The 20,795-nt window shown below is 55.5% G+C and overlaps 1 protein-coding gene across 3 annotated transcripts in view; it reads right to left on the bottom strand.

Annotated features, from left to right (window-relative positions):
- Window positions 1–20,795, bottom strand: part of POLN (DNA polymerase nu) — a 63,890-nt gene that overhangs the window by 8,077 nt on the left and 35,018 nt on the right. For all 3 annotated transcript variants that reach the window (XM_084878892.1, XM_084878893.1, XM_084878894.1), the window contains exons 12-18: window positions 14,319–14,375; window positions 13,133–13,186; window positions 12,571–12,636; window positions 5,600–5,657; window positions 4,557–4,634; window positions 3,305–3,419; window positions 915–997 (exon numbers count right to left, since the gene is read on the bottom strand). In XM_084878892.1, the coding sequence (XP_084735018.1) occupies window positions 915–997; window positions 3,305–3,419; window positions 4,557–4,634; window positions 5,600–5,657; window positions 12,571–12,636; window positions 13,133–13,186; window positions 14,319–14,375 (511 nt within the window). The remainder of the gene's footprint in view (window positions 1–914; window positions 998–3,304; window positions 3,420–4,556; window positions 4,635–5,599; window positions 5,658–12,570; window positions 12,637–13,132; window positions 13,187–14,318; window positions 14,376–20,795) is intronic.

Genomic DNA, 20,795 nt, shown 5'->3' with positions numbered 1-20,795 from the left:
CTTTCCAGCTGAGTGCGAGGGCTGGTCCCATGACTGGGGCCTGATAAACATGCATTTTCTCAGCAGTCCTGGTTGATGAGGCAGGTGCAGGAGAGGAGAAGGAGGAGAAGGAGGAGGAGGAGGAGGAGGAGGAGGAGGAGGAGGAGGAGGAGGAGGGAGCTCCATGGCCAAGCTAGGATGACAGGAGACCCCAGACCCGCCAAGCTGGCAGAACCCCAGCGTCCCCAGCGCTGCCGCAGGGGCGGGACCCTAGAACAGCAGCGCAAGGTTGGACCCCAGACCTGCCACACTGGCGAGACCCATCAATGCACCTCCTGGTGACTGGCTGTTTGGCATCTCTTCCTCTCTCACTGCCTCCTCAGACAAGCCTCCTCGGTGCAGGCTCTGCCAAGGTCGGGAGGCCCACGTGGTGAGCGTTGAGGCTGGCTCTCAGAGCTCAGAGCCGGCAAGAAAGGGGGCTGCCAAGTGCTCCCCTGTCCAGCCTCTGCGTAGACCAGGGCCCCGGGACACCCAGCCATGCTCCTCCCCAACAGACACGGAGAGACAGTGGGCAGTCCTGTTGCTCAAGGACGGCCGAGAGGGGGGCGGCGGGGCGGGGATCTGAGAAGTGGGGGCGCTGTGGACACTGTGGGGCAGAGCGGCAGAGCCCGGGGACAGCGGTCTCTGGAGGCAGGCACCCGCCCTCACAGTGGGTCCCCTGAGGCCCAGGCGAGGCTCTCCAAGGCACACGGCGGCCCTCACGTGGGACCGGCATCCTCACTCTGGGCCTCTCGTCCGGAAGGCCAGGCAGCACCAGGAGCTGCGCTGAGAGCGTCTGTGCGAACCAGAGGGACCCGCTCGCTCAGCCTGCGCCGAGGAGGGCTCCTCGAGGGCAGGGCCACGTGAGGATGCAGCCAGGAGCCAGCCGCGCCTACCTGCTCCGTACACCACGGCGTACACCACCCTCTTGGTCTGCTCCCTGTCTGCATGCGTCACGCGCTCTGTGGGGATGTCCTTCCTGTGGGAAGAGGGCCGCCGTCAGGCCCTGGCGCCCCGTCTCTGTGGGGCTGAGAGCCCCCACTTGTGGTCTTTCTCTGGAGGCCTCCACTGCGCAGCCGCCCTCATGCAGGGGGACAGTCCTCTACAGTGTCCGGCTCACCCCGAGCCCTCACACGGAGCTTCCCGAGGCAGAGGGTCACCCCAAACCACCAGGCGCTCACAGGGAGCGGACAGGGCTGCTCCCGCACCCCCGCCCCCCGCCCCCCGCAGGCCCCAGCAGCCGCTGCCTGTCTCCCCACGGGGGGCTGAAGCCTCAGACAGTGAGGGCAGCTCAGCAGCGGCGGCTGAAGGGCCCGTCCCCAGCTCTGTGGGCTGGACGGCGGGGGCCTGCGCTGCCGCTGCACCCCCGGGTGGGAACGCAGGCCTTCCTCCCCCACGAGGACTCAGAGGGGAGCTCGGAGCTGCCCCCTCAGCCGGGGACCCGCGGCCCGTGGTGCTCTCCTCTCACAGGGACTGCACGCCTCGCCCCCACGGCCGGGGTCGCAGCCAGGCAGCCCTGCGGGCCCCGGGCCCCTAGAACCCACCAGCGAGCTTCCCTGCCAGGAGGTGCTGGCGCCTCTGCACCCAGGGTGGCCCAAGTGGGCGCGGGGCCAGGAGCCCTGGAGGGCCGCCTGGGAAACACCGCCCAGCGCCTTTCTGGGCTCAGCCTGGCACTACACCCCTGGCACCTCCACCCCCCGCGAGGCCCGGCCTGACCACCGCCTCCTCCCCGTGCACGCCTCGCTCCCCGGTCGGGCTCCATCAAATGAGGCGGGTGGTGCTGGGGTCCCAGACCGACCTCTTTCCCAGTGGGTCCCTGTGCGGAGTCCCCCGTTCTGCCTGACCCCTGTGGTGCCCGGTCCTGGGGACTGGACTCCCCGACGGCTCTGGTGTCCACCAGCTTCACCAGGGTGAGGCCCACGGGCACCAGCAGGTCCAGGGGTGTCCCAGAGCCCAGCTCCCCAGCCCTTCCTGTGCCCAGGTGGCAGGACGAGTCCCTCCCGTGCCCTCAGCTCTCGGTGGCACAGCCCAGTTATGGCTGCTGGGCCTGGGCCCGCTCTGGGGGTGGAAATGTTCTAGAATTAGACGGTGGTGCCGCTGCAGCACCTTGTGAGTACACCAAAGGCCACTGACTCGGCGAGAGCTGAGCCACACAGGCGTTCCGGGGAAGAGCTTCCCAAGCCCTGGGCGGGGGGGCAGGGGGGGCTGAGTGGGCATGGGCCTGGGTCAGCCAGTGGCTGAGAGGGAGGGAGGCAGTGAGAGGCAGACTGGCCAGAGGGGGCGTGCCCTGCCTCACAGGGCCCACCGCCTCCATAGACAGTGACAGCAAAGGACAGCCTCCTGGAGCTTCGTCTCGAGCGACCTTGCAGGTGAGGGGTGAGGAGAAGGTGGGAAGGGGGTGCAGAGCCCCACAGAGGGAGCAGGAGGTGGGAGAAGGACGAGGGAGGGGTGCCTGCAGCTGCTGAGGAGGGACCGGCCGGCGTGGCCCTCTGCTTCCTGGAGCAGAGCCTGATGTGCAGGCAGTGATGTGCCTGCGTGGTGAGAAGTGACGCTGAGCTCTCTGTGCTGGAGCATTCCTACCAGCCTCTCGTGCAGCTCTGTCAGCTGACAGCCGGCTCTGGGAGTGAGTGCTGTGGGTGGGCGCTGGGCAGGTCTGACCCTCCTGCCCAGGGGGTGGAGGTGGGCGGAGCCTGCAGCTCCACGCGGAGCCCGGCAGCAGGCACTCCACACCCAAGAGCATCCCGGGATATCGACCCAGAAAGCACAGGGGTGGGGGCCACTGTCGAGCACCCGACAAAACCCCAGGCCACCTGCCTCTGCCATTCTCTAGAGTGAGTCACCGGGCGGGGGGCAGGGTCTGTCACAGGCAGACAGCGTGCTGGGCCCTCGGTGGAGGTGGGCCCTCGGTGGAGGTGGGCCCTCGGTGGAGGTGGGCCCTCGGTGGAGGTGGGCCCTCGGTGGAGGTGGGACCTCGGTGGGGTGGGGCAGCAGTAACCAGCCGGCTCTGTGCTCTGCCGCTACCACTCATCTGGAGGGAACCTGTCACTTGCGTGTCTAATTCTCCCAGCGTTTGGATTGCATTCTTTAGCAATCGCCTTCTCTTTTAGCAGCAAAGAGTTATCGGTTTTCACAGTTAGGAAACTCTTGGCATTCTAGTTATCTACCCTTCTTTTCAAGACCAGCCACTAGAGAAAAAGATAGTTTCTTATGAAAATAGCCTCGGACAGCCAGGCTTTGCCAGGTGGGCATTCCTGCGGATCGGATACCGGGGAGCTCCGCCTCTTACCACCGGGCCGTCAGGGCGGAGAACACGTCGTCCCCCTCGGGGGCCCGGAACAGCGTCAGGAGTCCTGGGTCCCCAGATAAGTGCGCAAGAATGCGCAACTCGATCTGCGCGAAGTCTGTGGGAAAGGCTCTGGGTCAGCCCGCCCTTTGCGTGCGGCCCGCCCAGCCTCGCCCCCTCGCCATCAGGGACCCTCCCCGCCGGCCCTGGGAGGCCTGCGAAGGCGGGCTGCACTCACCCACCCGCCATTCTGAACACGAGAATTTCAGAAAGGGCCCACTGTGTGCCGGGCTGGGCGCTTCGGAGGCGCTGTGACCAGCACAGACCGGCTCCTTCCTCAGGAGCTTGACTCCGGGAGGGGGTGGGTGTGCCTGGGCGAGGGAAAGGCAGCGGTGGGGGAGAGGGAGAGGCTGCTGTAGGAGGCGGTCAGCGGGCACCTCACGGACAGGGGCCTGAGCACAGGCACAGGCCGAGGAGGGAGCAGAGGCACGAGGGGACCAGGGTTGCGGGTGGAGGACCACCAAGCGGCCACGTGGCGGAAAGATCAGCACAGAGAGGAGGGGTGGGCCGTGGGGGCCTGGAGGCTGTGGGAGACCCAGATATGGTGCCGTGAGGGCCCTGGGAGCAGACGCATCTACTGTGCGTAAGAAATCCTAGCTTCCGAGGAAACCGGTGTGGCTCAGTGGACAGAGCATCAGCCTGCGGACTGAAAGGTCCCAGGTTCGAATCCGGTCAAGGGCATGTACCTTGGTTGCGGGCACATCCCTAGTAGGGGGTGTGTAAGAGGCAGCTGATCGATGATTCTCTCTCATTGATGTTTCTAACTCTCTATCCCTCTCCCTTCCTCTCTGTAAAAAATCAATAAAATATATTTTAATAAAAACAAACCCTTGCTTCCTGTGAGCATTTGCCTGAGGGTTTATGTTAAAGAATGAGTGTCAGCCCAGCAGGCGGGGCTCAGTGGTTGACTGTCGATCTAGGAACCAGGAGGTCACGTTTGGATTCCCGGTCAGGGCACATGCCCGGATGTGGGCTCCATCCCCAGTGTGGGGCGTCAGGAGGCAGCGGATCAATGATTCTCATCATTGGTGTTTCTCTCTCCCTCTGCCTTCCTCTCTGAAATAAAAAGATAAATATATATAAAAAAAGAATGAGTTTTAGAAGTACCTTTGAATTGTTCAATTTCTAAACATTTTAACTGTGTGACGGCATGGGGTGAGCTACAGTGGCCGCAGCCCTCCGCCTGGTCTCCTACCTGCCGACAGGAAGGAGTGGCCGCTGGCGGAGACCAGCATGGTCCTTGGGGCGATGGTGAGGGCGACCTCTTCCTTCCCTGGATCGGGGTGCAAGGCACTCGGTGAACTGCTCCGTTCTCACACATTATTTACCATCATTCTAGAGTCAAAGGAGTCTAGGTTTTGAGTATTTTTAATAATGTAATTAAAGATTTCATATCATTATTGAAAGCAAATCGATATCTTATTAAAATTTCCTGTTCCGTCTGGACTTCCCAGTAAGGAAAAGGGCCAATACTGATGCTTATATGTGGCCCATGGAGAGCAATCTGAGCCTGGCCGATGTGGCTCAGTAGAGAGAGCCTCGGCCTGCGAACCAAAGGGTCCCGGGTTTGATTCCGGTCAAGGGCCCGTACCTGAGTGGCAGGCTCCTCCCTTGTTGGGGCTTGTGCAGGAGGCAACCAATCATGAGTCTCTCTCACATCAATGCTTCTCTCTGTCTTTCCCTCTCCCTTCTACTCTCCCTAAAATATCGTCAGATGAGGACCAACACACACACACACACACACACACACACACACACACGGCTGCTTCCTGGCGCCCCAGCTGCCCGCGGAAAGTCCCAGAGCCCAGGGCGGGCAGCCCCTCGGCGCGGGCAGCACCTCGGCGCGGGGTTCTGGGGCTGGGCCACAGGAGCGACGTGGTTCCGCATGGACCTTTCCTGCCTTAGCAATGCAGCCATCGTGGCAGTGAGCCCCGAACAGCGTGCTCGCACAGTTATAGCATCCCTGGGACGTCAGCCCGCACACAGGAGCTCCCGCGAGGAGCTGCCTTCCTTTCTGGGAGCCGGCGGGAAGGCAGGCGCCGCTCTCCTGTGTAATCAGCGCCTCCGGAGCGTGTACCCTGCGAAGAAGGTGCCCTGCCGCTGTGCGGTGGCCTCGGTGTGCTAGGTCCTGGCTGCTCGCAGAGGAGAACCTCGGAAAGCAGCAGAGAAGCCAGCCCAGACGCTGGTGGGTCTTTAAAGATGTTACCTGAGACCAAGCCTACTGGGAAGAAGCCTTACCTTTGTAATTCCGAGGCTTGGTCATCTGAATTGGCTGCTTGGAGATCCCTTGGATATTCTGTTAACAATAAGAGAACAGCGTTAGCTGAAATGTCTCCCTTTAAATTAATCTGTACATTTAAGGGTATTTGAAATGTGTCACATTTTACTAAACATCAACAAAATAGGCCCAGCCGGCGTGGCTCAGTGGTTGAGCATCAGCCTGTGAACCAGGTGGTCACGATTCGACTCCCGGTCAGGGCACATGCCCGCGTGCGGGCTTGCAGGAGGAAGCCATCGATGTGTCTCTCTTATCAGTGTTTCTCTCTCTCTCCCTCTGAAATCAGTAAAATATATTTTAAAATGTTAACAAAATCACTAATGCCAGTGTATTACGCATTACCCTGTGAGACTGACACGTCACTCTGGCGGGCCCCACTGAGTGCGCACAGCAATGCGAGCACAGGCTCCTTGCTGCAGCCTGGGCCCTGTCAGAATTAATGCAGCAATTCTGGCAGCAGCAGCCTAACTCACGAGCTTAGAGAACTAAAAATCCCTACGTAATTAGCTGAACATGGACTGCTATGGAGCGTGTCCACTTTATTTTCCTTCGTTAACAGATTTGAAGATGGAAATTCTGGTCTCTGCGCCCTGACCCGCCCCCTGGGTGCTCTCGGCGCTCGGCCCGTGCGAGGCCTTTGCACTGCGGCTGTGGCTGGTGACAGACGTGTCTGTGTCCCCGTCACCCCGTCCCGACAGCAACAGGTCACAGCCCTGCACTGACTGCTGGCCTCCAGCTGCTGCCGTGTCCGGACCGTGGGAACGGCTGTGACGTTCTCCTCCGATCCCCAGCGCCGTCTGCTCATGGAGCGCCCGGGCAGCAGCGGGTCCCGACTCCCTGACCAGCTGGGTCACCTGTGCCACCGGGCAGACCGCTGGCCCCTCAGAGGACACACTAAGGCCCACAACCCCGGGCGGGGAAAGGCAGGCAAGGCCACCAGCCTGGGGGAGAGGGCGGGCGCTCAAGTCTTCTGGGCGTTAGATCACATGACCTTTTACATTTTATCCCCACCCAGAGACATGTTTTTATTGCTCTTAGAGAGAAGGAAAGGAGAGGGAGGGGGGAGAAAGAGAGAGAGGAAGAGAGAGAAACATCAACCAGTTGCTTCCTGTACACACCCTGACCTGGGTTCAAACCCACAACCCGGGTATGTGCTCCTGGCCCTGGGTATGTGACCAGAATCAAACCCACAACCTTTCCAGTCAACTGAGCCACACAGGTCAGGGCGAATCATATGATATTAAAAAACTGCCGAATATTTACATGCTAAGCTCCTGACAGCTGCATACAGGCCAATGCAAGGGGGATTGCAAACCCCAAGTGCAAAGCAAAACTCTAAACCGTTACACGGGAACTAGAGCGTCTATGATCTCCGTGGAAGGGGACACAAAGGAGCCCAGGCCATAGGGAAAGACGGCACACGCAGCGGCAGGAAAGCAGAAAGCCTCTACCTTTGGCCGAGAGACAGACACAACGTGAAGGAAACCAAACACTGGCCGAGGCTGGGAGCAGGTACTGATACACGAAAACAAAGAGCAGTGTCATGATATATAAAGCGCACTCACGAGTCAACAAAAGACAGACACTAACGTGAAGACGGCAAAGGAGGCAAACGGGCGCGCCACTGGAGAAACACAAACCACCAGATGGAAACGAACTTGCCGCGTTAGGGGTTAAACGTCAGGGAAACACTCACAAAGCAAGATTGCCCGCAAGGAACACGTGGGTTTTAACATTCCCGATCCACACATGTTAAAGCGTGACGTTAAAAACTGAAAAACGAAGAAACCCTCACAGACTCCCCTAGGCCGGAAAGGAGGCCTCTGACCAAAGAATCCGCACAGCCACGAGGCGAAGGGCCAGCCTCTGGGTTCCTCTGTGCTGACCAGTGCCCAGCGGGGTCACCAGGGGCCGCAGTGAAACGAGGACACGGACAAAAGCAGCCTGTCCCCGCGGAAACGCGAGCGGACACCCAACGCCGCCGATAAGGGGTTGGGGTGATGGGGTAAGAATGCGGCTCCTGGCGAGGCCGGAGCAAAGGTCCCCGTGCTCCCAGGAGAGGCTCTGGCGGAGTCTGAGAGCTGGAGGAGCCCGCAGACTGAGGCTGAGCCCGCGTCCGAGGCAGGGGAGGGGCCGTGACCTCTGAGCCCCCTTCCTGGCAGAGAGCGCCAGCCGCCGCACGCCGCCAGCGGGACGGTGGTCCCTCCAGGGCACCTCACGCACGGAGACAGGCCACCGGGGGGCCACAGCCCGCGTTCTCAGCCAATAAGTACTCGGAACCGCCCGGCCAGAGCGGCTCAGTGATAAAGCGTCAACCCAGGAACCAAGAGGCCATGGGTTCGATTCCCGGGCAGGGCACAGGCCCAGGTTTTTTAAAAATATACATTTTATTGATTTTTTACAGAGACGGGGGGAGAGGGGTAGAGAGTTAGAAAAGTCAATGAGAGAGAAACATTGATCAGCTGCCTCCTGCATGCCCCTGACCAGGACCCATGCCCCTGACCAGGGAAAGGGGGCCTGCAACCAAGGTACATGCCCTTGACTGGAATCACACCTGGGACCCTTCAGTCCGCAGGCCAACGCTCTATCCACTGAGCCAAACTGGCCAGTGCTGGACACAGATGTTGAAATGACAGACAAGGACAGTAAAACAGTTATTATAACTGCATTCGATGTATTGAACAATTAAGTACAGCTCTGAATGACATAAAAAAGATCCAAATTGGGAGAGAAACCAAGATGGTGGCATAGGGTAGACACCCGAATGTAGCCTACCACAACAAATTTAAATTTAGAACTGGAAAACAGGGGAAACATCGCCCTTAAAGAGCTGGACGGCTGGCTGAGAGGAGGCTCTGCCATCTGGGAAGGAGAGAGAAGGCGTGCTGACCCTCAGGAACTGTGAAGGTGCGGAGAACTGTGCGCGTGAAAAGGCGGCTGCCCGACTTTGCTGCTGGCTTGCTTGTGGAGCGCGGAGAGGGCGGGCATTACAGTTTTCATTTCTAGACAGCCAAATTGAATGTCTAGAAATGAAAACGATAATGTTTAATATGAAAAATACACTCGGTGGATTAATATCAGGTCTGAGGTGACAAAAGATGAGCGAGCCACAGGACATAGTAATCGAAAGGATCCAAATTAAAACGGAAAACATATCCAAGGACGAGAAAAAAAGTGCTACCGGACAAGCTCAAATGACTGCGCACATGCAATCAGAGTGGCGTTCCCAAGGAGAGAAAAGGATGGGAGGGGAGGGGAGGGGAGGGGAGGGGAGGGGAGGGGAGGGGAGAAGATGAGAAGGGAGAGGAGGGGAGGGGAGGGGAGGGGAGGGGAGGAGAGGGGAGGGGAGGGGAGGGGAGGAGAGGAGAAGGGAGGGGAGGAGAAGAGATGAGAAGGGAGGCGAGGGGAGGAGAGGGGAGGGGAGGGGAGGGGAGGAGAGGGGAGGGGAGGAGATGAGAGGGGATGGGAGGGGAGGGGAGGGGAGGAGAGAAGAGGGGAGGGGAGAGGAGAGGAGAGGGGAAGAACAGTACAATAAAAACGCCCCCCCCCCCCCCCCCCGCCAACACAGGAGGAAGAAAAATATTTCACCAAGGGACATCATAATCAACATCTTCAAAACTAGTGATTATAAGAAAAACCGAACAGCCAGAAGGAAGACACATCATGTAGAGAGAAACAGATAATGACGACAGTAGTTCTTATAAGACACAATGTGAGGAGAGAGTAACCTCTTTAAAGTACTGATGGAAAAACTTCCAACTGAGAACTTCACACCTCACAAAAATAACTCCTAAAACCAAAGGTGTGATAGAGACATTTTTGGACCTACAGAAGCTGAAAGAAATATAAAGTGGCCCTGGCCAGTCTGGCTCAGTGGATAGAGCATTGGCCTGGGGTCTGAAGGGTCCGGGTTCGATTCAGGCCAAAGGAACATGCCCAGGTTACGGGCTCGATCCCCAGGAGGGGGCATGCAGGAGGCAGCTGATCGATGATTCTCTCTCATCACTGATGTTTCTATCTTACTCCCTCTCCCTTCCTCTCTGAACCAATCTATATATATATGTTTTAAATAAAAAGGCCATTTCTCAGAAATAACGGGTGAATTCCCCAGCAGTTCATTGCTGTCTCAAATAAAAGAGCTTCAAACACACGAAGGAAAGAACAGGAGACGGAAGAGCGGCGATGGCAAGGAGGAGGGACACTTGGGGCCGTGGTTGAGGAGTCTGGCACCTGAGCAGACAGGAAGCAGGCAAGGCTATGAGACACGAGGACCCACTATCAGCCCCGCTGGCCTGACCGGAACTTCAGGCCATTCCACCGCAGACGAATGCACCTGCTTTTCAGGTGCAGTCACCAAGACAGACCATTTTTAAAAATATTTTTTTATTGATTTTTTACAGAGAGGAAAGGAGAGGGATAGAGAGCTAGAAACATCGATGAGAGAGAATCATTGACCAGCTGCCTCCTGCACACCCCCTACCGGGGATGTGCCCGCAACCACTGTACATGCCCTTGACCAGAATCGAACCTGGGACCCTTCAGTCCACAGGCTGACGCTCTATCCACTGAGCCAAACCGGTTTTGGCATCAAGACAGACCATTTTGTGGGGCACAAGGCAAATGTGTGTAATTTAAAAGGATGGAGTCCTACAAAGTATATTCTGTGACCTCTGTGGAAATCAATAACAGGAAGATACTTAGAAACTGAATAACAAACTTATAAATAATCCCCACGTACAAAAAGACATAGAAAGCATTACTAGTTTTTTTTTAAATGTTTCATTTATGGATTGACTTTAGAGAGAGAGGAAGGGAGAGAAGATGAGAGAAAGACTGATTTGTTTTTCCACTTATTTATGGATTCGTTGGCTGCTTCTCGTGTGTGCCTGACCAGGGATGCAGCCTGAATCCTTGGAATTGGGATGATGCTCTGACCAACTGAACTCCCTGGCAAAGGCACTTATTTTTTGAACGGAATGAAAATGAAAATACAGCATGCAGCATTTATTGAATACCAGAAATAAGTATGTGGGGACTTGCACTGAGTGCTATAAATAAATAGCAAAGGCTTCAAATCAATAAATTCAGTTTCTACTTTAAGAAACGATAAAAGGGAGAGCAGATTAAACCCAAAGTAAGCATAAGAAAGGAAATGACAAATATCAAAGCATCTATATATATAAAAGCCTACGTGACCAGTTGACTCTGACCACCAGGGGGCAGATGCTCAACACACAGGATCGGGCTCCCTCCTGTCTGGATCAGGCCTGCAGGAACAGGGTCAAAACTGGCTCTCTGACATCCTCCCAGGGGTCCCGGATTACAAAAGGGTGCAGGCCAGGCCAAGGGACCCCACCGGTGCATGAATCAATGTACTGGGCCTCTAGGAAATCAATAAAAACAAAACAAAAAGTAGAGAGAAAATCAACAAATCCAAAACCTGATCCGGGGGAGAAAGTGAGAAGACACAAATTACCCATGTCAGCAATGAGAGAGGAGATCTCACTACACATATGAGAAGAATAAAAGAATGCTATGAACCACTTTATACTCATAAATTAACAATTTAGATGAAATGGACAAATTCCTTGAAAGACCAGGAATCGAAACGTGACCTCCTGGTTCACAGGGTCAATGCTCAACCACTGAGCCATCCTAGTCGTGTTAAAATGTATATTGAAATAATTCACATATTTGATATATTCTTAAATAATTCAATTATTTAAATTTAAATATAGGACCAGGTAAATATTGGTATATAATATCAAGACTTCTTAAATAAAATTAAAAGCATAGTTTTATTTTTTATTATTTATTCACTATTATTATTTTTAGAGGGAGTGGAAAAGAGGGGGAAAGACAGAGAGAAACATCGATGTGAGAGAAATATCGATTGGCTGCCTCCTGATGAGTCCTGACCGGAGCCTGGGCCAGGGAGGAGCCTGCCACTGAGGTACGTGCCCTTGACGGAATCAAACCATGGCCCTTTGGTCCACAGGCTGAGGCTCTCTCCACTGAGCCAAACCAGCCAGGGAAAAGCATAGTTTTATTTTTGTAGAAAAGTTGTATTTTATAAATATATGCGCTTAGCCAGGACCGGTTTGGCTCAATGGATAGAGCGTCAGCTTGGGGACTGAAAGGTCCCAGGTTCGATTCCGGTCAAGGGCATGTACCTCGGTTGCGGGCATATCCCCAGTAGGGGGTGTGCAAGAGGCAGCTGATCGATGGCTCTCTCTCATCGATGTTTCTAACTCTCTATCTCTCTCCCTTCCTCTCTGTACAAAATCAATAAAATATATTTAAAAAAAAAAAATAATAAATAAATAAATATATGCGCTTAGCAAAGATTCTTGAGGGACAGACACCAAATGGCAGCCACAGCTAACTGCGGGTGGGACGCGAGGGGCTTTCGCTAGTTTTTCCCTCATTTCTCTTCTGTGCCTAAGGCACTTCTTGTAATGAGGAATCAGTAACGCACTGTCTTTAATTCAAAGACATAAAACCGTTTAAAGAGCGAACGTTTTCAGTGTTGCTACGCCTGCACCCCCAGTCCAGAGCACCTGTAGCTCCCCTCAGAGGCAGCCCTGCACCCCGAGTGGGTGGGGCCTCAGCCCATCAGCTCCATGAACCCGCTCCTGGGAGCCAGCAGCCACCTGGTCAGTACAACCCTGAGAAGGCAGCGGTGGGACGGGCTGTCCCAGAGGACGGCTCTCTGGGCGGGAGAGCCCCGCCCAGCTCAACACTTCCCACAGAGCGACCTCGTGTCCTGTCCCCACGGTGCTCCCATCGCACGGTAGGTGCTCAGTAAACATGAGCTGAGGGAAGAAACAGGAACCCCCGCTCTAAGCGCACGGAGGGCGGGGGAAGCACATCACTCTGTCATCAGGGCCCTCTCGGAACAGAAAGTGGGTTTGGCAAGGAGCGCACCTACCGGCTGCTTGGCGGAGAGCCTCCCACTCACCGTCCCCGTCTGGTTCCACGTGGAGGAGATGGCGCCCTTTACAGAAGGAATGGGGTGAGCCCCGGCAATGCCCTCCGCCCCTCCCTGCAGACAGCACTCCCTGCTCCCCAGAGGCCCTCGCCCCCCCGACTCCTGTGGTCAGACCCTGCCCATGTGGTCAGGGGCAAGATGCCCCCTCGCCCGCGGGTAACTGCAGCAGGACCGCGGGGCTCCTGTGCGTGGAGAGAGGGCCGCGGGGCTCCGGGGGCCCCTGGGGCTGTGCACGCACAGCTGTGTGTCCTCAGAGGAGTGGCAGGCCGGCTCTGAGCCCAGGCCTCGGGGAGGGGGCCTCGGGGAGCTGCAGCCAGGGGCGTGAGTGCGGGTGGCAGCCGGGCCTCTGGGCCCGCTCCTGGGGGCGGTGCGGACCCTCTAAAGAGGCCCGAGCCCCACAACCGCAGCTCACACTCGTGTATTAGCCGATTTCACCGTCAGCGGACCTTACGGACTCCCGCCCCGCACTCACAGGCACCGCATCCTCCGCCCGGCCCGGTACCTCTTTCACGCAGGCCAGCAGCCCGTCCACAAAGGTTGACTTGATCTTGTGAACCTGGCACGGAGACAAGAGGCGCCACCTTCTTGTGCAAGTAGTTAAGCAGGAGCGAGCGTCAGCGCCGTGTGCCACCCAGTGCTGGGCACCCGCCGCCGATGCCGCCGAGACCACCCAGGACCCTGGAGCAGCCTGTGGCCAGAATTACACCACAGCGACCCGCCGAGAAGGGCTCCCTTCTGTAGGTATTTGTTATTCTGGAGCCTGCTCTCAGGAAGCAATGAGGATCAAGGTACGCTCCCCCCCTCCTGTGCCCCGTGGTGCCCCCTCAGTCCTCCTTCTGTCCTTCCCTTACTTCAAGGACTAGGGCAGTTGTGACTACATGCCGGCTAGCACCTGCCCAGACTGTCAGCAGGCCATGGGCTCAGTAAGTAAAACAAACAAACAAACAAACAAACGGTGGTACCGCCCGGAGGGCATGGCTCAGTGGTTGAGCGTTCACCTATGGGCCAGGGGCGTGCAGGAGGCCGCCGATCAACGATTCCCTCATCATTGATGTTTCTCTCTCTCTCCCTCTCCTTTCTTCTCTGAAATCAACAAAAATCTATTTAAAAAAATAACAAAAAGACCCTGAACACTCTCTCTCTCACTCTCTCTCTCTCTCCCTCTCTCTCTCTCTTTTTCTCTCTCTCTCTCCCCCTTTCTGAAATAAAAATGCTTTTTCATTTATTAAAAAAAAAAAAAAAAAAAAAGACCCCGAAGGACTAGCAATGTGAGTGCGACATGTGGTTCAAGAACAGAAGTGCCTCCGGTGCCGGCAGAGAGCACAGCGCAGCTGGAGGGAAGGGTGTGTCATGACCAGCGAACTGAACACAGACGGTAAAACGCCGTCGCGGGCCGCGCACCAGGCCTGCCCCGGGCATGGAGGGGCTTCCACACGCGGGCCTGACGGACTGTCACCTGTCACAGACACGCCCACGCCGCCTTCTGCGTGTTCCCAGCCCCTCAGTGGGAGGGGCTGGCTGTAGGCGGGACACACGGAGGGTGCCGGCGAGCAGTGCGCACACAGGTCACCCTGAACCTACATCCCCTCCAGGGCCTCATCAGCCGCCTCGGCGACTACGGATTTCCGTCAACAGAGCCGGTGCCCTCAGCTTCCCCTCCGTCACCAGCTGACTATACACGAGCTTACCTGCCTGTATTCCAGAATGATCTTGGGCAGTGGATGGAGGGCTTGCAGAGCATTTAACTAAAAAACGAGAGTAAACATTATTAATATAGCCATCCATTGAAGCGTGACATTCCAGACACGTATTTTTAGCCGGAGAAAGTCCTAATAGGAAAGTGGTCTCCATTGAGCATATTTCCCAAAAGGAAGATTCACAAGCAACTCAGCGTAGCAGGCGCCCTACCACGACCCTTACGAGACGGCCGCTGTCCTCGGGCGCTAGGGCACGGCGGTGAGCGGGCGGTGAGCGGGAGGAGACCCGATGAGTGACTCCAGCCGGGCGTGGGGGACGCCACATGCTGCTGAGGCTCAGCTGCTGGGAGTGGCGTCCCCGCACCAAAAGGCGGCGGTGATTCCGGGGCTGGGGCTGCGCACACACCGGGTTCTATCCTGGTCCAGCTGCGTACGGAGGCAACTGACGGATGCTGCTCTCACATCCATGGCTCTCTTATTCTGTCTCTCTCCCTTCCTCTCTCTAAAAATTCTTTAAAAAAAATACCACATGGCAGCCCTGGCTGGTTTGACTCAGTGGATAGAGCGTCGGCCTGGGGACAGAAGGGTCCCGGGTTCGATTCCCATCAAAGGCATATGCCTGGGTTGCGGCCCCACCCCCAGTGGAGGGCGTGCAGGAGGCAGCGGATCAGTGACTTCCTCGTGGCAGAGAGAAGCCGGAAAATGCCTACAAACATGTAACGTGATTGCTCAGGAGCAGCCGACACCTGAACCGCAGTGAGCTGGGCATGGAGTCAGGGAGTAACATCAGAACATGATTAAGGATTTTTAAATTAATTTTGAAAAGTGGTAATATAACATTCAGCAGAGTACACGCTCCTAAGAACACGATTCGTTAAAGCATCACAAAGTGAACACACCTGGCTCGCCCAGCGGGAACACTCAGGCCCTGCACCCCCCAGGCCACGTTCCACAGGGCAGGCTCCCTGTGTGGCTCCTGTGGTCAGCGTGATGGCTGATGGCTCACCCCTGTCGCCGTGGAGACCATGCCACGGAGTGTAAAGCTGATTGTTTGAGGGCGGGTCCATACCTCTCCCTTCACCGTGGATGGACGTGTGGTTTCCGCACCGGCCGCGGTGGCGAGCGCCGGGCGGACACACGGTACGGTTTGGGAACGGCGCCTGCAGCTGCTGAGTGTACACACAGGGGGCGTGAGGTGGCCGGGCGCCGGGCTGCCTGCAGCAGGGACTGTCCAGCGGGTCCCAGCACCCGGGAGCCGGTGCCCGCGTCTCCGGTAACGGTGCTGCCCCGCCCGCATACCCGCCGTCCGGAAAGTGGACGATGTCTCCCTGGGCGTGGCCCCAGGGACAGGGGCGGCCGGCAGCACGCAGTGGACCCTGTGCGTGGCCTGGCCCGGGAAGCCGCCGTGTCTGCTTCTCCTGGATTGTGGGCACTTGTCCGCCGGGATGGGCGTTCCTCCCTGTGAACCGGGATCGCCGTCTCCGGGAGGCCGGCTTCTCGCTGGCTGCGGCGCCTTCTCATCAAAGAGTTCTTCACTTCACGGTCGTCCCATCTCACCCTCTTTCCTCACGGCTATGCCTTTGTGTCCGGTCCCAGAATGTCTGCCCACATCGAGGCTTTGAAGATACTCTCTGCGGCGTCTGCTCCAGCCTTTGCTGCTGTGCCTGGTGTGTGGCTGCCCAATTCGCTCGGATGTGAAGTAGGGCCCCGAGCGCTGGCCCTGGTCCTTTGTCGCCCGCCTACTGCTCCCGGCTCCGCAGCGCAGCCTCTGAGAGTCCGGTCTCACACAGGCCTGCTCGTGGCTCCTCCCCGCCACCTCTCTGTCTGTTCCATTATCCTTGAATCGACGCCACACGGTACGGATTAACGCCTGGTAATTTCTATCGCTTTGTGGCTAGTCTTGCTGTCCAACAGACTCAGTCTTCCAGGAGTGCTTTATCTCCCAAGATTATCTCGGTTCCTAGTTTTTGCATCTCTCTTTAAATTTGGGAATCAGCTTGCCGACTTCTACAAGAAATGTCTGCCGAGGTTTCAGTGAGGATCATGTTGAACCTGTGAACTGGCCTGGGCGCTGGTGCTCTGGGTGGTGTGTGGGTGGGCCCCATAAGTGTGTCTTGCAGGAAGACTGAGGGTGGAGGAAGTGGAGAGGAGGCTTAATTTTACTTTATTTTTATTTTAAAATATATTTTATTGATTTTTTACAGAGAGGAAGGGGGAAGGACAGAGAGTTAGAAACATCAACGAGTCATCCATCAGCTGCCTCTTGCACGCCCCCCACTGGGGATGTGCCTGCAACCAAGGTACATGCCCTTGACTGGACTCTAACCCGGGATTTTCAGTCTGCAGGTGGATGCTCTATCCACTGAGCCAAACCGGTTTTGGTGGAGACTTAATTTTTAAAATTTTTAAAAAAAATCTTTATTGTTCATATTATTACAGATGTTCCTCTCCCCCCACCCCCGCCCCATTGCTCCCCTCCACCAGGTTTCCACCCCACCCTCTGCCCTTTCCCCACCCATCATTGTCCTCATCCATGGGTGTACAGTTTATGTTCAGTCTCTTCCTACATCCCCATCTCCCCTTTTCCCCAAAAATCGTCAGTTCACTCCCCTTCCATACCTCTGATTCTATTATATTCAGCAGTTAATATTGTTCATCAGTTTTTTAAAAAAATTTTTTGGTTTTTAGATTCACTTATTGATAGTTACGTATTTGTTGTTCATAGTTTTTATCTTTATTTATTTTCTCTTCTAAAAAAACCCCCTTCAGCAATTCATATAATTCTGGTTTGGTGGTGATGAACTCCTTTAGCTTTTTTTTATTAGTGAAGCTCTTTATCTGGCCTTCGATTCTTAGTGATAGCTTTGCTGGATAGATTATTTTTGGCTGTAGGTTCTTACTATTCATCACATTGAATATTTCTTGCCATTCCCATCTGGCCTGCATGGTTTCTGTTGAGAAATCAGCTGACAATCATATAGGTGCTCCTTTATAGGTAACTACCTGCTTTGCTCTTGCTGCTTTTAATATTCTCTCTTTGTCTTTTGCTCTTGGAATTTTAATAATGATGTGTCTCGGTGTGGTCTTCTTTGGATTCCTTTTGTTTGGAGTTCTGCGCGCTTCCTGGACTTGTAAGTCTAATTCTTTCACCAGGTGGGGGAAGTTTTCTGTCACTATTTCTTCCAGTATGTTTTCGGTATTTTGCTCTCTCTCTTCTTCTGGAACCCCCATAATTCTGATGTTGGTTCACTTGAAGTTGTCCCAGAGGTTTCTTACATTATCTTCAACTTTCTGGATTCTCTTGTCTTCTTGCTTCTGCAGAGGAGTGTCTTCTGGCTCTTTATATTCCAACTCTTTGACTTGATTCTTGCGATCTTCCATTCTGTTTTTAGGACTCTGTATAATATTTTTTATTTCAGACAATGTATTCTTTATTTCTTGTTGGTCCCTTATTATTTCTAGTTGATCCCTTTTCATATCCTCATAGGTCTTGTTTATTTTATCAGCCTTTTCTAGGAGATTCTTGAACAACCTTATAAGTGTGGTTTTGAACTCTATATCCAGTTGCTTTTTGTCCTCCATTTCTTTCGTTTGTGATCTATTTCCTAGTCTCGGCATTTTCACAGCTTCTTCCCTGATGGGGCGGAGTTTCAGGGTGGAGCCTACAGGCTTGGCTTCCGTCAGCCACGCCCTATGCGGCTCCTGAGTCTCAGAATTCCTAAGGGTCCTTCAGTACTCGCTGCAAGCACCTCTGAGAATGAGGTGCCCTCGAGTTTCGCCTGCTACTAAACAGTCTAGTCTCTCCCCCAATGGGCCCGGAACTGGGGTTCAGTTCAGTTGGAAGTGAGATTGGAGGTGGCGTTCAGAGCAGTCTGGAGCCCCCGTCTCCTTCCTGCCAGGGCAATCCCGCGGCACAGACAACCGTCCCTTCTCTGTGAGCAATGTGCGCGCCTCCGGGGGCTCTGCCTTTCGCCGCTCCCCTGGGGTTCCGCCTTACAGCCCAGCTCCCTCTGGATGAGCCTGGGTCCCCTGGGTCTGGCCTAGAACTGGGGTTCAGAGCAGTCGGAACTGGGGCTCAGCACAGTCCGGAGCTTTTTATCTCCTTCCCGCTAGGGAACGCCAGCCAGGCACTCAGCCTCCCCCTCCTCTCTGGTTCTGTCCTCTCTGCGCCCGCCGCGTGTCTCCGTACCTTAGGCTTTTACAGCTCCTCTGCTCTTCCCTCTGGTTTTCACCTTGCTTCTCGTTTTAGAATTCCCAGTCAGTTGACTTTCCTGTAGTTCTGGGTAATGTCCATTTTACATTTTAGTTGTATTTTATTGAAATTGTTGTGTGCGGCTGCAGCTAGGTGTTTACCTGTCCAGCCATCCTGGATCCTCCTGGAGACTTAATTTTTAATTGAGAACCATGTGCATGAGTCGTCTAGTAAAAGTTCATCTTTTGTTGTTTGTTTTTGTTAGTCCTCACCCAAGGGTATTTTTCCATTGATTTTTTTTTAGAGAGTGGAAGGGAGGAAGGAGGGGGTAGAGAGACAGGGAAACATCCATGTGAGAGACACATCGATTGGTTGCCGCCTGCCTGCTCCTGGACCGAGCAGGGATCAGGCCTGCAACTCAGGAATGTGCCCTTGACTGGGAATCGAACTTTCGACCCTTTGGTCCAAGGGCCAACGCTCTCTCTAACTACTGAGCCAAGCCAGCCAGGGCCAAACACTCATGTTTTGTACGCACAGACCAGCATGGGTTGTCCAGGTAAACAGGGAAGGCTAGTATGACTCAGGGCCCTCATGTTGGGGGAAATTAAGGTCACTGTCTTAATTCCTCTACACCTGAGAAGCTCCTTCCCCTCCTTCTGCCTCAGAGCAGCTCAGGCAGCAGCAGGGAAGGGCGCCCGCCAGCTGGTGCCAGGACGGAGACTGAGTCTGCCCAGGACCTCGCAGGGGCGGCCTCCCCAGCGCCACCACCGCTGGAACCGGGCTCGCTGCCTCCCTCCCTCCCAGCCACCAGGCGCTGAATCCCACACCAGGTCTCCCAGCTGGCCCCGCCCCCTGCTGCCCAGAGAACAAACCACAGCCACCAGCTCCCATGGGCACCAGCTCCAGGCTGCCTGCTTCTGGGGTGGAGTGAACCAACCAGCTGAGGGCTGGGCGCTGGGCCGCCCACATCCTAGTGGAATAAGCAAGCAGCTGCGGTAACTATGGGAAATGGCGAGTGTGTGTAGGAAAAGAAAGGATCGGGCAGTGAAGACTTGGGGGGAGAAGGGAGGGGCTGAGCAGAGGGGAGCGGGGGGAGACACCTGTAATGCTGTCAAAAATGTAAAGCAGAAAGAGAGGCCGGAGGAAATGCAGGTGAGGAAATGGCCTCGCTGCTGGGTGACCAGAGGGGCCTGGGCAGCGCCGAGGCGGACAGCGTGCAGCCAGGCGTGGGGATCTGCGGGCAGAGTGTCCGGAGGAGGCCAGGGCTGTGCAGACACCTGGGCAGCAGGCGTGCCCGGGAGGCTGGAGGTGGAAGGCGGGGCGCCCGGAGTGCGGAGGAGCGAGGCCAGAGAAGGGGCAGACGCCCCGCTCTGGAACTAGGGTTTCAGACTAAGTGTCACAGAAAGCCACTGGCAGGTCGTGTCACAGGAGTGACATGGTTTCTCTTTTTTAAAAAGAATATATTTTTATTGATTTTGTACAGAGAGGAAGGGAGAGAGATAGAGTTAGAAACATCAATGAGCGAGTCATTGATCAGCTGCCTCTTGCACACCCCCTACTGGGGATATGCCCGCAACCAAGGTACATGCCCTTGACCGGAATCGAACCCGGGACCCTTCAGTCCTCAAGCTGATGCTCTATCCATTGAGCCAAACCGGTCTCGGCTGGTTTCTCTCTTTTTAAAAAAATGTATTTTTATTGATTTCAGAGAGGAAGGGAGAGGGAGGGAGAGAGAGAGAGAAACATCAGTAATGAGAATCATTGGTCAGCTGCCTCCTGCATGCACACCTCCCCCCCGCCCCCCAGGAATCGAACCTGAAACCCGGGCATGTGCCCTTGACCGGGAATTAAACAGGACCTTCTGGTTTGTAGATTGAGGCTCAAACACTGAGCCACACTGGCCAGGCTTTCTTTTCTTTTTTTAATCTTCACTAAAGATTTATTGATTTTAGAGAGAAAGGATAGAGAAACATTGAGGTAAGGAATTTCAATCAGCTGCCTCCTGCACACGCCCCAACTATGCATGAACCCACAGCCTTTGGTGTATGGGACGATGTTCCAACCAATGAGCCACCCAGCCGGGCATGCCATGGTCTGTAACACTAGAAGACTGCGGCCGGGGGTGAGGACTAAGCACAGGCGTGAGACAGCGGCGGGAGTGGCCGCGCAGGAAGCTGGGAGGAGTGTGAGCGGAGAGGGGAAGGGCTCCAGCGAAGGTGGAGGGAGGGAGGCCAACTCAAAACCGACTTTGCAGGTAGGCATTGTAAGACGGGCTG

The sequence above is a fragment of the Pipistrellus hanaki genome (assembly GCF_964339955.1).
Source record: "Pipistrellus hanaki genome assembly, chromosome: 1".
In the NCBI taxonomy this organism is placed as follows: domain Eukaryota; kingdom Metazoa; phylum Chordata; class Mammalia; order Chiroptera; family Vespertilionidae; genus Pipistrellus; species Pipistrellus hanaki.
This window is presented reverse-complemented; position numbering and strand designations above follow the sequence as displayed.